At 24.1% G+C, this 12,069-nt stretch overlaps 3 protein-coding genes and 1 long non-coding RNA gene across 10 annotated transcripts; 2 read left to right on the top strand and 2 right to left on the bottom strand.

Annotated features, from left to right (window-relative positions):
• The first annotated feature begins 90 nt into the window (after window positions 1-90).
• On the top strand, window positions 91-4,647 carry LOC107996535 (ribosomal protein S6 kinase alpha-2). Of its 3 annotated transcripts, XM_017054616.3 has the most exons (13): window positions 91-152; window positions 633-706; window positions 825-1,022; window positions 1,131-1,212; window positions 1,794-1,954; window positions 2,079-2,185; window positions 2,266-2,443; window positions 2,507-2,672; window positions 2,758-2,913; window positions 2,983-3,491; window positions 3,580-3,818; window positions 3,901-4,162; window positions 4,269-4,647. In XM_017054616.3, exons 2-13 carry the CDS (start codon window positions 653-655, stop codon window positions 4,395-4,397), a joined length of 2,241 nt encoding a protein of 746 aa, XP_016910105.1. In that variant the 5' UTR covers window positions 91-152; window positions 633-652; the 3' UTR covers window positions 4,398-4,647. The 3 variants fall into 3 exon arrangements, with proteins under 3 accessions (XP_016910105.1, XP_028521924.1, XP_028521927.1); XM_028666123.2 differs by lacking the exon at window positions 91-152 and having other exon boundaries at window positions 562-706; XM_028666126.2 differs by lacking the exons at window positions 91-152; window positions 633-706 and having other exon boundaries at window positions 982-1,022; window positions 1,767-1,954.
• On the bottom strand, window positions 3,844-4,563 carry LOC133666070 (uncharacterized). Its single transcript, XR_009829628.1, has 2 exons — window positions 4,462-4,563; window positions 3,844-4,386 (listed from the first exon to the last, which is right to left on the bottom strand). It is a non-coding gene; the product is annotated as an uncharacterized LOC133666070 (long non-coding RNA).
• On the top strand, window positions 4,321-8,920 carry LOC108002535 (guanylate kinase). Of its 3 annotated transcripts, none has more exons than XM_062074623.1 (6): window positions 4,321-4,432; window positions 6,116-6,303; window positions 6,419-6,686; window positions 6,766-6,989; window positions 7,079-7,186; window positions 7,256-8,920. In XM_062074623.1, the coding sequence occupies exons 2-5, from the start codon at window positions 6,273-6,275 to the stop codon at window positions 7,180-7,182; spliced, it is 627 nt and encodes a 208-aa protein (XP_061930607.1). In that variant the 5' UTR covers window positions 4,321-4,432; window positions 6,116-6,272; the 3' UTR covers window positions 7,183-7,186; window positions 7,256-8,920. The 3 variants fall into 3 exon arrangements, with proteins under 3 accessions (XP_061930607.1, XP_016919754.1, XP_016919753.1); XM_017064264.3 differs by lacking the exon at window positions 4,321-4,432 and adding an exon at window positions 5,540-5,686; XM_017064265.3 differs by lacking the exons at window positions 4,321-4,432; window positions 6,116-6,303 and adding an exon at window positions 5,530-5,686.
• Window positions 8,485-11,064, bottom strand: LOC108002534 (uncharacterized). Of its 3 annotated transcripts, none has more exons than XM_028669089.2 (4): window positions 10,910-11,029; window positions 10,336-10,478; window positions 10,200-10,239; window positions 8,485-10,055 (listed from the first exon to the last, which is right to left on the bottom strand). In XM_028669089.2, the coding sequence occupies exons 2-4, from the start codon at window positions 10,412-10,414 to the stop codon at window positions 9,023-9,025; spliced, it is 1,152 nt and encodes a 383-aa protein (XP_028524890.1). In that variant the 5' UTR covers window positions 10,415-10,478; window positions 10,910-11,029; the 3' UTR covers window positions 8,485-9,022. The 3 variants fall into 3 exon arrangements, with proteins under 3 accessions (XP_028524890.1, XP_061930605.1, XP_016919752.1); XM_062074621.1 differs by having other exon boundaries at window positions 10,608-10,981; XM_017064263.3 differs by lacking the exon at window positions 10,336-10,478 and having other exon boundaries at window positions 10,910-11,064.
• Window positions 11,065-12,069: the final 1,005 nt, after the last annotated feature.

Below are 12,069 nucleotides of genomic sequence, written 5' to 3'. Positions count from 1 at the left end.
ATAAAGAAAGAAGAAATATCTTTTTTTATGTAGTATTACATTGAAATAAACTTAAATAGATACATCATTATTATTTCTTTTCTTAAAATTTGTGTTATACGAAGATTGTAACTTACCTGTGTTCCCAGCCTTAAACTTAATTTATTTATACAGTGAGCTTTTTTAAAATATATATTTATATTTTATTTAAAATATTTTATATATATAATATTATTATTATGAATATATGTTTTAGACATATTATATATATATTATATATATGCAAAATATCTTGAAATATATATATTGAAATATATATATATATATATATACATTTCTTCAATATTTTTTATATAAAATAAATTTTATTAAAAAATTATCATTTTGTCCGATTTTGTTAAGTACAAAATAGATATTTCCGGTTCATATTAGAGATCTAGTTTGAATACCTTTAGTTTAATATATTATCTGTGGTCAATACATAGCAGAGTATATGTCATAGAGTCATACATGTGTCTATTAATTTACCGCGAATTCTCGTAATTTTACATTTTGAGAGTGATCTACATCGCGCTCCCGTAACGTAACTAAATGTTAATTTATGACGACCGCGCACGCAAGAATATTTTACAAAAACGTCTACAATTTCACAGATAATAATACGACGACTATAATGCCGTTAGCGAATTTGACAGTTCCTTGGTCTGAGCAACATGTAACTGAGAAGGTACTGTTTTTATATTCATAGAAAAAATCGATTAATGTTAAAAGTGTGTTGATTTATTAATTTAGTTAATAATTTAAAATAGTTAAAAATTTGTATTTTAATTAATTTAATCATATAGCAAGATGTAGATATCCTCACATCAGAGTCTCAAGAGGAAGTAATGATAACTCAAGAAAATGTAGTTGAACCACCTTCAAATGGGTGCTCTGAATCACATGAAATAGAAGTACGTGAAGTAGTAAGAGATGGACATGAAAAAGCAGATCCTTCTCAATTTGAATTACTTAAAGTTCTAGGTCAAGGATCTTTTGGCAAGGTATTAATCAATATAATAAATTTATTAAAAATGATTAATTTATATATAATTATCTTATATATAATGAAATATAATTTTTTAGAAATCAAAATTCTTATTGTTATTTAGGTATTTCTAGTGAGAAAAGTTGTTGGAAAAGATAGTGGAACACTTTATGCGATGAAAGTATTAAAGAAGGCAACATTGAAAGGTGCTTAATAAAGTAACTTTATGAGAGCAGTTCTGAAAGTTTTAAACCATGAAAATTATTGTAATGAAATATTAATTTTAATTATAATATAAAGATTATTTTTTATGATAAATTTTTTAAAATGTATGAGAAAATTTTATCTTGAAATGTAAAAAATTATTAGCTTTTTTTATACACAACAAATACATTTCAAAAATATGTTTTAATATTAAGAAATCAAAAGTTATGTATTATGAGATATAATTCATTGATTTAGGTTCCTTAGATATTTTGCTATATAAAATAAGATTTTATATATATATATATATATATATATATATAATATATATATATATATATATGTGTGTGTGTATATATATATAACTTTTAAATTAATGAATTTCTAAAATTAAAAAAAAATTATATTTTTGAAATCTATTTGTTGAATGCTATTGAAAAACATAAAAAAAGATTTATAATTTTTGATAATCCAATGCAAAGAGCATCCAAATTTATAAAAAATTTTCAGAGCAATTCTCATTTTAAAATTATGTTGTTTGTTTTTTTTTTTTAAGTGGTTTAATATTGCAATATTATCTCAGTTCGGGACAGAGTTAGGACAAAAATGGAAAGAAATATATTAGTAGATGTTGAACATCCATTCATTGTACGACTACATTATGCATTCCAAACAGAGGGCAACCTCTACTTAATTTTAGACTTTTTAAGAGGTGGTGATCTATTTTCAAGATTAGCTAAAGAGGTATTCCATAATCATTTAAATTAATATGAATATAATACATTTCATATTGTTAATTATAATATCTCATATTATTAATATTAAGTTTTGTAATTGAATTGATTTACTTTTGTAATTATTGTTTTAGCTAATGTTTACTGAAGATGATGTAAAATTTTATTTAGCTGAACTTGCTCTGGCATTGGATCATATACATAAACTTGGAATTATTTATAGAGATCTCAAACCTGAAAAGTCTGTATTATATTTCATTTGTTAATAATTTAATTAATATAAAACAATATAAATTTTGATACTTATTTCATTTTCAATAGTATTCTGCTTGATACTGAAGGTCATATTGCTTTAACTGACTTCGGTTTAAGTAAACAACCTTTAGATGATTGTAAAGCATATTCATTTTGTGGTACTGTAGAATATATGGCACCTGAAATTGTAACTAGAAAAGGCCATTCATTTGCTGCAGATTGGTGGAGTTTTGGAGTACTTATGGTTAGTGATAATATGATGATTCTTTAATTTAATCATTTTTAAATAAATTCTTAACTTTTCTAGTTTGAAATGTTGACTGGAGCTCTTCCATTTCAAGGTGCAAATCGTAAAGAAACAATGACACAAATATTAAAAGCAAAACTCGGAATGCCGCTTAATATTTCACCTGATGCTCAAGCACTTCTTAGAGTATTGTTTAAAAGAAATCCTGCAAATAGATTGGGATCTGGTACATTTTTATATCTTTCTAATATAAAAATATTTTCTTTACATAAAAATAGTTACTTTTATATTTATTCATTATTTTATTTTAGGTGGAATAGAAGAAATAAAAAACCATCCGTTTTTTGCAACAATCGATTGGAATGCTCTTTACCGAAAAGAAATAAAACCTCCTTTCAAACCAGCAGTTAGTCAAGAAGATGATGCATTTTATTTTGATAGCGAATTTACATGTAAAACGCCTAAAGGTAATATGTTTCATTTAATTAAATATAATTTATATTACAAATGAGAATTAAATATAAAAATAATTTTAGATTCTCCTGGGGTACCACCAAGTGCTAATGCTCACGAATTGTTCCGTGGATTTAGTTTCGTCGCCCCGTGCCTTCTTGAGGATCACATAAAAACTCCTGAATATAAAAACTGTGATAGCCTTGCAGCTACTTTTCCAACATATGTGAGCGCTGTTTCTGTGAGTGATGAATATGATTTTAAACAAGAAATTGGTAAAGGAAGTTATAGTACTGTTTATTTAGCAATCCATAAAGCTTCTAAAGCAGAATATGCTGTGAAGGTAATTGAAAAATCAAAAAGAGATCCAACGGAAGAAATAGAAATTTTACTTCGATATGGAAGACATCCACATATTGTAACTTTGAGAGCTGTCCATGAAGATGATAAACGAGCTTATCTTGTATTAGAATTATTACGTGGTGGTGAACTCCTTGATCGATTATTACAAAGACGTAATCTTACAGAAAAAGAAGCAGCTGAAGTGATGTACACAATAGTTAGTGTAGTTAATTATCTTCATGAAAATGGAGTAATTATCTATTCATTTATCATTTTTTAAATTTTATATTGTATTATATTAAATTTATTGATTATAATCTGATTTGTATAATCGATAGGTCGTTCATAGGGATTTAAAACCATCCAATATATTGTATTCAAAATTGGGAGCTGATCCAACAACACTTTGTTTATGTGATCTTGGTTTTGCGAAACAATTACGAGCAGAAAATGGTTTGTTAATGACTCCTTGTTATACCGCGAATTTTGTAGCACCAGAAGTGTTAAAACGTCAAGGATATGATGCAGCATGTGATATTTGGTCACTTGGCGTTTTATTATACATTATGTTAGCCGGGTAATTATAATTAAAAATTTAACAATTATGTATAACTTGTAAACTATTACATTACATCATTACATTACATACATTTTTTTAGATATACACCATTTCGCAATAGTCCTGGTGATAGTGCAACGGATATACTAGATCGTATTGGACCTGGTTATATTGATGTCGAAAGTGGCATATGGTGTCAAATTTCGAATGAAGCAAAAGAACTTGTTAAAAGAATGTTACATGTTGATCCTAATCGAAGGCCTACTGCAGCTGCCATATTAAAATATCCGTGGATTGCAAATCGTCATCGTCTTCCACAAAAAATATTACCTGAAAGTACTAAAGATCCACATAGCCTAAAGGTATATTTGCTCAATATGTATTTGAAATATAAAAATTATGTATTAAAATTATTTGAAATATAAATATTCATGATTAAATTGATAAAATTAATAAATATATTTTTAGATAGCAGTAGCTGCAACATATAGAGCAATGTCTAGCAGTCCAAGATCACCTCATATTGGTCCTGTTGTCATGTCCGAGTTAGCACGACGTAGAACACAAGCCAAGCCTATTGGTCCTACTGAAATTTGAAAAAAATTTAAATTTCTATTCTGTGTCGTTGAAAAGTAAGGAAAATTACGAATTATGTGATTACATATATAAAAGAACTATATTTTGTTGATATAAATCTAGTATTATTTGTGCAATGTTCAAATGTAGCTAGTATATACTAATTTTATAAAAATACTCTGTTATTATATAACTTGCATCACCAAAATCATCTTTATTCTAATTATAATATGTGTATGTGTATAGAATAGGAAATATATATTTAAATTCATATTTTCAATTTTAATATAATATAAAAATTAAATGTCAAAAAGAAATTTTAACTCTTATAATCTATATTGTACATGACTATCATTTAAATATTAAAAATAATATAAATATTTGTGAAAAAGAAATATACACTTATACATATATATGCATATATATATATATAAATATATATACATATTTAATATATATATATTTTACAAATATTTATATTATATATATTTAATAAAATGTAAAAATGAATTATATCTATTTCAATTTTTGATCAATACTTTGTTAAATAAATTATTAATTGTATATAATAAAACAATTTTACTTAATTGAAATTAAAATAATTAAAAATATTTTTTTAAGAATATACATATTAAATTTGTAATCATATTTATATTATTATATATACACAAATGCTTATATAACTATTATTTAAGAAATCTGAAAATTTTGATATTTTTTTGATTAGTAAATACGAATATAATATAGATATAAAATGACTTATAGTGTTATAAATAAATATTTTTTTACAAAAATTTCATTTCAATAACTTATAATTTAATAAAATAAACTTAAATTATTCTTTAAATTATTATTTTCATTTTATAAAATTAATTGCATATTTTGTTATATAAAAAAAAACAAAATTTGTAAATATTTAAATTATATTATAAACTAATTATGTTATAAATTAATATTGCAAAAAAAAAAATAAAAATAATTCATATATACTGTAAAAATATATGGTAAAGACAAAAATATTATTGAAAATTTTTTATCAGAAATGTATATTATTTATTTTTAAAATATATAGTTTATATTAATATATATGTAGAATATATATACATACATATGCATATAATATATATTTACAATAAAATATATTTAATTTATAATGCAGTAACATATGCGCATGTGCACATTATTAAACGAAAACGTGGTAGCTGTTTGTTCCGCGGATTTCTGTGCTTTCTTGTATAAAATAATCATAATATATTTTTCAGTAATTTTTATTACTATATTATTCGTTTTTTGAATTTATATCTACAAAGGTGAGATAGTATCTATACATATTAAATTTTCAATTTGTTCAAACAAAAAAAACACAAAAAAATGATTGATATCGTTAGTGAAGTTGTTCTTATGCATTGATTTCGTTTTTCATTTAATGTGATTTATGAAATTTAAATATATTCACTATAGTGAATTAGATTTTAGAAACATAAAAGATATTTAAATATTATAATATTATGGAATATTTATAATAATATAGAATATCTTTTTTTCAATGTTTCCTTATAACATACAATATAACGTACAACATAATTCATCACATTTTCCTTCAAAAAATCAATATTTCGAAGATACTTCATTTTAATTTTATTATATAGTTTATAAAAATTTCAATGTATTTAAAAAACAAAGATATAACAACAATTATTTACTTTTTATTTCTTACTACGCGTTTATTTATGTTCTAGTTATAATGCTATAATTATAATTGATGTTTTTGATCTACCATTTTTTCGGTTTTTATTAAATTTATCAAAGTGTGATTACGTCAATACGTATTTGCACTTATATGATTTCTGATGATGGTTATATAAAAATTAATCGAATTGCTAAATACGTGAAAATATGATATCATATTTCAGAACTTTAAAGTTAGGTATGTGGTTAGGAAGTGATTCAAATATTCAAACTAAAATTTTAATTTTTTGCATTTTATGAATTTATTATTATTACAAATTTAAATATTTTTTGATATTATATTCATTTTTTAGGTGTTTATAATATGCTTCATAAAGGTCCACGTCCATTAGTTTTGTGTGGTCCTTCAGGAAGTGGAAAAAGTACATTAATAAAAAAGCTTTTTGAAGAATTTCCAGATACTTTTGGTTATTCTGTATCTCATACCACTAGAACTCCTAGACCAGGCGAGGAAGATGGGAAACATTATCATTTTACTACTAAAGAAAAAATGCAAAAACAGATAGAACAAGATGAATTTATAGAAACTGCTATATTTAGTGGAAATATGTATGGCACTAGGTAAAAATTTATCTTATATTATTAAAAATTAAAAAAGAACACGATTATATTATATATAATTTTGTTTTAATATTTTTAGTAAACGTGCAGTAGAAGAAGTACAGCAAATGGGTAAAATTTGTGTATTAGATATTGAAATACAAGGAGTAGAGCAAGTAAAACGAAGTTCTTTAGATCCCTTGTATATATTTATTAAACCACCATCTATAGAAGAATTAGAGAAAAGATTAAGAGCTAGAAAAACAGAAACAGAAGATGTTTTGAAACAAAGATTGTCTATTGCCAAAGTAGAAATGGAATATGGTAAAAATTATGGATTTAATAATCTTTAATAATTTAAATATTTTTTATATATTTTTATATTAGATACAAACTTTATAAAATTATTATAGGTGAAAAAGTTGGTAATTTTGACATAGTGATTGAAAATGATAATTTTTCAAAAGCATATAATATATTAAGAGAATTTGTGATGTCAAGTTTGAAGCAAGGATAAACAGGTATAATAAATAATGTTTATATATATGTTAAAGAACAATATTTATATTCATATTTTTAATATTTTATAGGATATTAAATTTATGCTTCTTAAAGATATATTCTTCTTTGAAATTAAATTATAATTATTTTTATATATATATTTCTATGTAAATTCATCTAATCACGTAATAATAATTAATTAATACGTGATAAAATGCATAAACTCATGTTCAAAGATCAAATTAGTAGATTGAAAAATAAATATAAGTAAATAATTTTATACAATAATAAGTTGATTTTAATATTGAAAGAATAATTATAGCAGGAAGCTTCAAATTTGTTATATGCATAGCATTAATGTAAAATTAATATCATTTAATTTTAAAAATATATCATTAAATTTTAAGAACAAGCTGGGAATAAAACTACAAATAAGGAAATAAGGACAAAATGTTTATATAATTTCTTTGAACTTGGTAATTAAAGAAAATAATTGTATATAATATAATAGTTATCAATTAAATTATTTTTATAATTTCTTTGCAATTATACATACATATATATGTATAATTATATATATATATATTATATAATATATAAACATATATATATATACATATATATATGTTTTATATAAGTAGTAAATTTGTATTACTTATATGTATTATTTATTTATAACAGTAAGTTTTAAGATTATTATTATTATTAAATCAGTGGAAAACTTTTGTTATTTTAATATTCTAGTGTAACGTTCCTCAATCTTTTATATAATTCAATATATTAATTTATAATTGTACCATGATCCAAATATTTATATGAAATTATATATTATATATTTACATGAAATTTTTAATAAGTTAAAATTTTTTTTAATTGGAATCATTATTTATATTATATAAATAAATGAAATTATCATATGTTTTAAGTAACTTTTCAGTGAATTATAATTTTATGATCTATATAAAAATATAATGCGTCACAATATTAAGCGTCGATTTATAGATTGAGAAACGCTGCTCTAGTGAATATAGAAAGGTATAAAATAATTTTAGATTAATGATATCTTGCCAAATGTATATAAAGGACAGTCAATTTACATAAAGACTTTAATGCAGGCTAGATATCTAGAAAGAAATTTGCAAAAATTTAATATAATGTTTTAGATATAGTTAACTGAGACTATTCACCAGACGAAGTTGTGTTCCAATAGCGTAGATTACTTATAAAATACTTGTGGTTTTTGTCCTCGTCAAACATCGTATAATTATAATTATTGCACCATCCAAGATTCATTCATAAATTCAATTACACTTGAATATATCATTTTATTATTTTATTAAACAGAAAAGGCATTTGTCCAAACATTCCTTTAGTATTCATTATCAATTAAACATATTTAACATTTTTTTATTGAAAATATTCTTGAAAAAATTTGAAATATATTTTCATATTAATCGATATTATTAAAATTCATACCATGATCATTGTCACTTTCATTTTCTTATATGTTTTTGCATTATCAATTTATTTATTCGTCAAATATTAACAAGTTGTTGCTTCCATGCGCATCGCGAAAAAAAATACATATTTTCTTATATATGCGATGTTATTGCTTGTTAGTATGTGTATAGTTATATAAATATAATAATAAAAAGTTTAAATGAACAAAAAATAAAATATATACACATATATTGTTATAGAAAATTGTATCATTGTTGTATCATATATTGAATAAATATTTCAATTAAACGATATTGAAAACATTTCTTTACGTTTCCTCTATATTACTAATTTGAAATAAATGACACATGACAATTAAACACAATTACATTTTTTTTTGAAATAAAAATTATTTCTTAAGATTGATGATGACGAGAATAGTCGCGTTTTGGCCATTCTCCATGATGATGACGAGTCTTATGTTTAGGTACTTCGCTAATTTCAATGGATGTCACTTTAACATCCTTATTCTCCGCTGCTTTCTTCACCTCATTTTGAATCAAATTATCTCCATAATTCCTAGGCATAAATTCACTAATGTTCTTTGTTTGGGATAAATTTTGAGCTTTATTTTGCGTAGTAAGTTCTGGTTTCCTCGAAAAAATATAATTGATAACCTGAGGCCGCGGTGCAAAAATATTTTCTTTTGGATAAGAATCTATAATTGATTTTGAATCCGACGGATTCGCATCTTTTAATAACGGTGTATTTAATTGACTCGTTCTTATTGCTTGTATTACTTCTTGTTCTCGTGATGCTTTATTATCGTTATATTGAATCGAACTGATCGGTTTCAAAATATCTCTATTCGCAAGATCACGCGTTGTTAATTTTCTAATCGAATCTCTTTCGTCCAATTGAATACGACTGGGCAAAGCTAAAGATTCTTCTTGAATTTCCTCATACAGATCTCTTCTCAGACCTCGTGGTTGTTTCAAAGAATTCGATAAAGGATCGATTCGACGAATTTGTTGTTCAATTCTGTATCCCGTTTCGGGAACAATGATTCGACGACGAAAAAAAGAATCCTGATCTTTGACGCGATCTAAAAAATTTTCAAGCGTGTTCCAATTTTCCAAATCCCGGGAAATCGCTCTTCTAGCTATTTTCGAAATTTCCTGTATATCCAAAGACCGTGTATTCGATTCAAGAGAGAAACGATCATCATTTTGAAGGATGGCATTTGCTGCATTGTTTTGATAGTTGTCCAACTGAATATTATTTTCTGGGTATGTGAAACGTTCAGAAGGTATTTGATAACTCTTTTCTAGGACTGCTCCTCGATCAAAGTAACGTTTATCTTGATAGTTGCTGCGTGGTTCCTCATTGGTGTCTGGGTAATAAGCTTCATAGAAGACCGGGCCTTTCTCAAGATCATAGCTCTCGTAACTTGGGTAAAATGTATGGTTAATTTATTAAAAATAATGCATCTCGTTTAAATATTTTAATAAAGATTTTAATCAGAAAAAAAAAGAAGGAAAAAGAGACAATTGAATTCTAATGAAAATAAAAAATTAAATTTTGATTACATACCGATGAATATCAGGATTCCAGGTAAAAGCCGGCGTTATACCTGGAAAATAAAAAGCAATTATTTTATGTTAATATTGAATTTCAGAGTTTTTTGAAAATTGAAATAATTAAACTGAACATTGGTCGAGAAAAATACTTAATAATTGACTCGTTAATCGATATGATATAATGGTCATCGATATTATCAGTTTTTTGAATGGTCTTTTAAGTGGCATTAAGAAAACAATTTGTACAATAGGTTTTCGAGTTGTTTACATTGTCCATTAAAACGTTTTGACACTGTGAACATTATTGAAAATAAATATTAAAAATTTATAATGTTATGGAAAAAATATTTTCGTTGTTATACAAAAAGTTTTTTCAATAATATCATATTAACATGCAATTATAAAAATTATTGTTACATACAATATCGTGAAACAATATAATCGTCGTTATTAGATTATTCAATGCCATTTATTGTTAAAAGAACGAAATTTTGGCAAACATTAATTTTTTCTCATTTCTCTTTCGAGCATTTCAACGTTTTATTATTGTATTGTGTATTTAATTTGTGTACATTCATTAATTCCAATTTTCGCATTCTATACTTTTCTCCAAATATTTGAATTTTGCAAAAAATATAGCTATAGTTGTCATATAAGCAGCTTTCACACTGTAACATGTGTTTTTCTTTGCTGTAAAGAAGGAAAGATGAAAAAGTTACGTACCGAAGAAAATTGTTATGACTATCGTTGAAAGTAGACACTGTTTAAGAACCATGATCCTATCGCAACGACATGCAACTGAGTCTCTAAGAGGGACGTTTGCGCGTATTTTCAGAGTTCCTTAAAATAAACCATCGTTTCCTTCAGGTCTCGTTGACTTGATTTTCGGAGGAAGAAAGACGGCTGGAAAGCTCGAAAGATTACGAACTATTATTCTTATGTCCCATTATTCTTATGTGACTAACATAACATGTGAAATATTATTTCGCTTGATTGCGATTTTTTCGATGATTCCGCATGATGAATCAATCAACCGAGTAGCATGGATAATCAAAAAATATCGTAATTCGTATTGTTTGTTGATTCTGAAACTTTAATTTCTTGGAAGATATAAAAATATCAATGTAATGGCAACATAAAACAACTATTTTCTGTCATATTTATATTAAATTTATATTGAATTGTGTTTCAAGTAATACAAGTAGAACAAATTGATAAACTTTTAGACAATAAAATAAAAAAATTATTACCTGTACTATATAATAATTGAATTTCTATGTATTATTCTATCTTCGTTTTGATTAATTTTTTAATTTTTGAAATCTTTGGTTTAGAAAATTTTATAAATGAAAAATCATCTATTCTTAAAATCAAAAAATTTGATACAAAGAATAAGTATATTATATAATAAGTAATATGGAAGAAAAAAAATATTTTTATAAAGAATAAAAATATCGTTGTTATTTTTATCAATTTTTCATTTTTATCCTTTCTATTTCGTTTCCTATTTTATATGATAAAAACTTATATTTTTTGCGCACTATTTTTCATGTAACAGAAATAAAATTTAACTCTTGAGTGGAGAATAGAGTATAACAAGTCGCGGATATGGAAAATTAGTTATTTATAGAAATTGCGTACGATTTATTAAATTAAGTCAAATTTTCTACTATAAATATACGACATCTCGTATTGGATTCTTTTACAATTTCGAGATTGATCAGTTCGAGTATAAGAATTGTTAAATAATAAAATTCTTTTATTGAATTCTCAAGAGAAAGACTCTTTTATATAAAAAATAATGCAGTAAATTAAAAAAAAGAAAAAATTAAATTAGAAATATTAATGTGAAAGGATATAAACCTTTTCATCATTGAAATTGG

The sequence above is a fragment of the Apis cerana genome, linkage group LG5 (genome assembly GCF_029169275.1).
Source record: "Apis cerana isolate GH-2021 linkage group LG5, AcerK_1.0, whole genome shotgun sequence".
In the NCBI taxonomy this organism is placed as follows: Eukaryota; Metazoa; Arthropoda; class Insecta; order Hymenoptera; family Apidae; genus Apis; species Apis cerana.
Note: the sequence above shows the minus strand (reverse complement) of the source record. Positions and strands in the feature narration are given on the sequence as shown.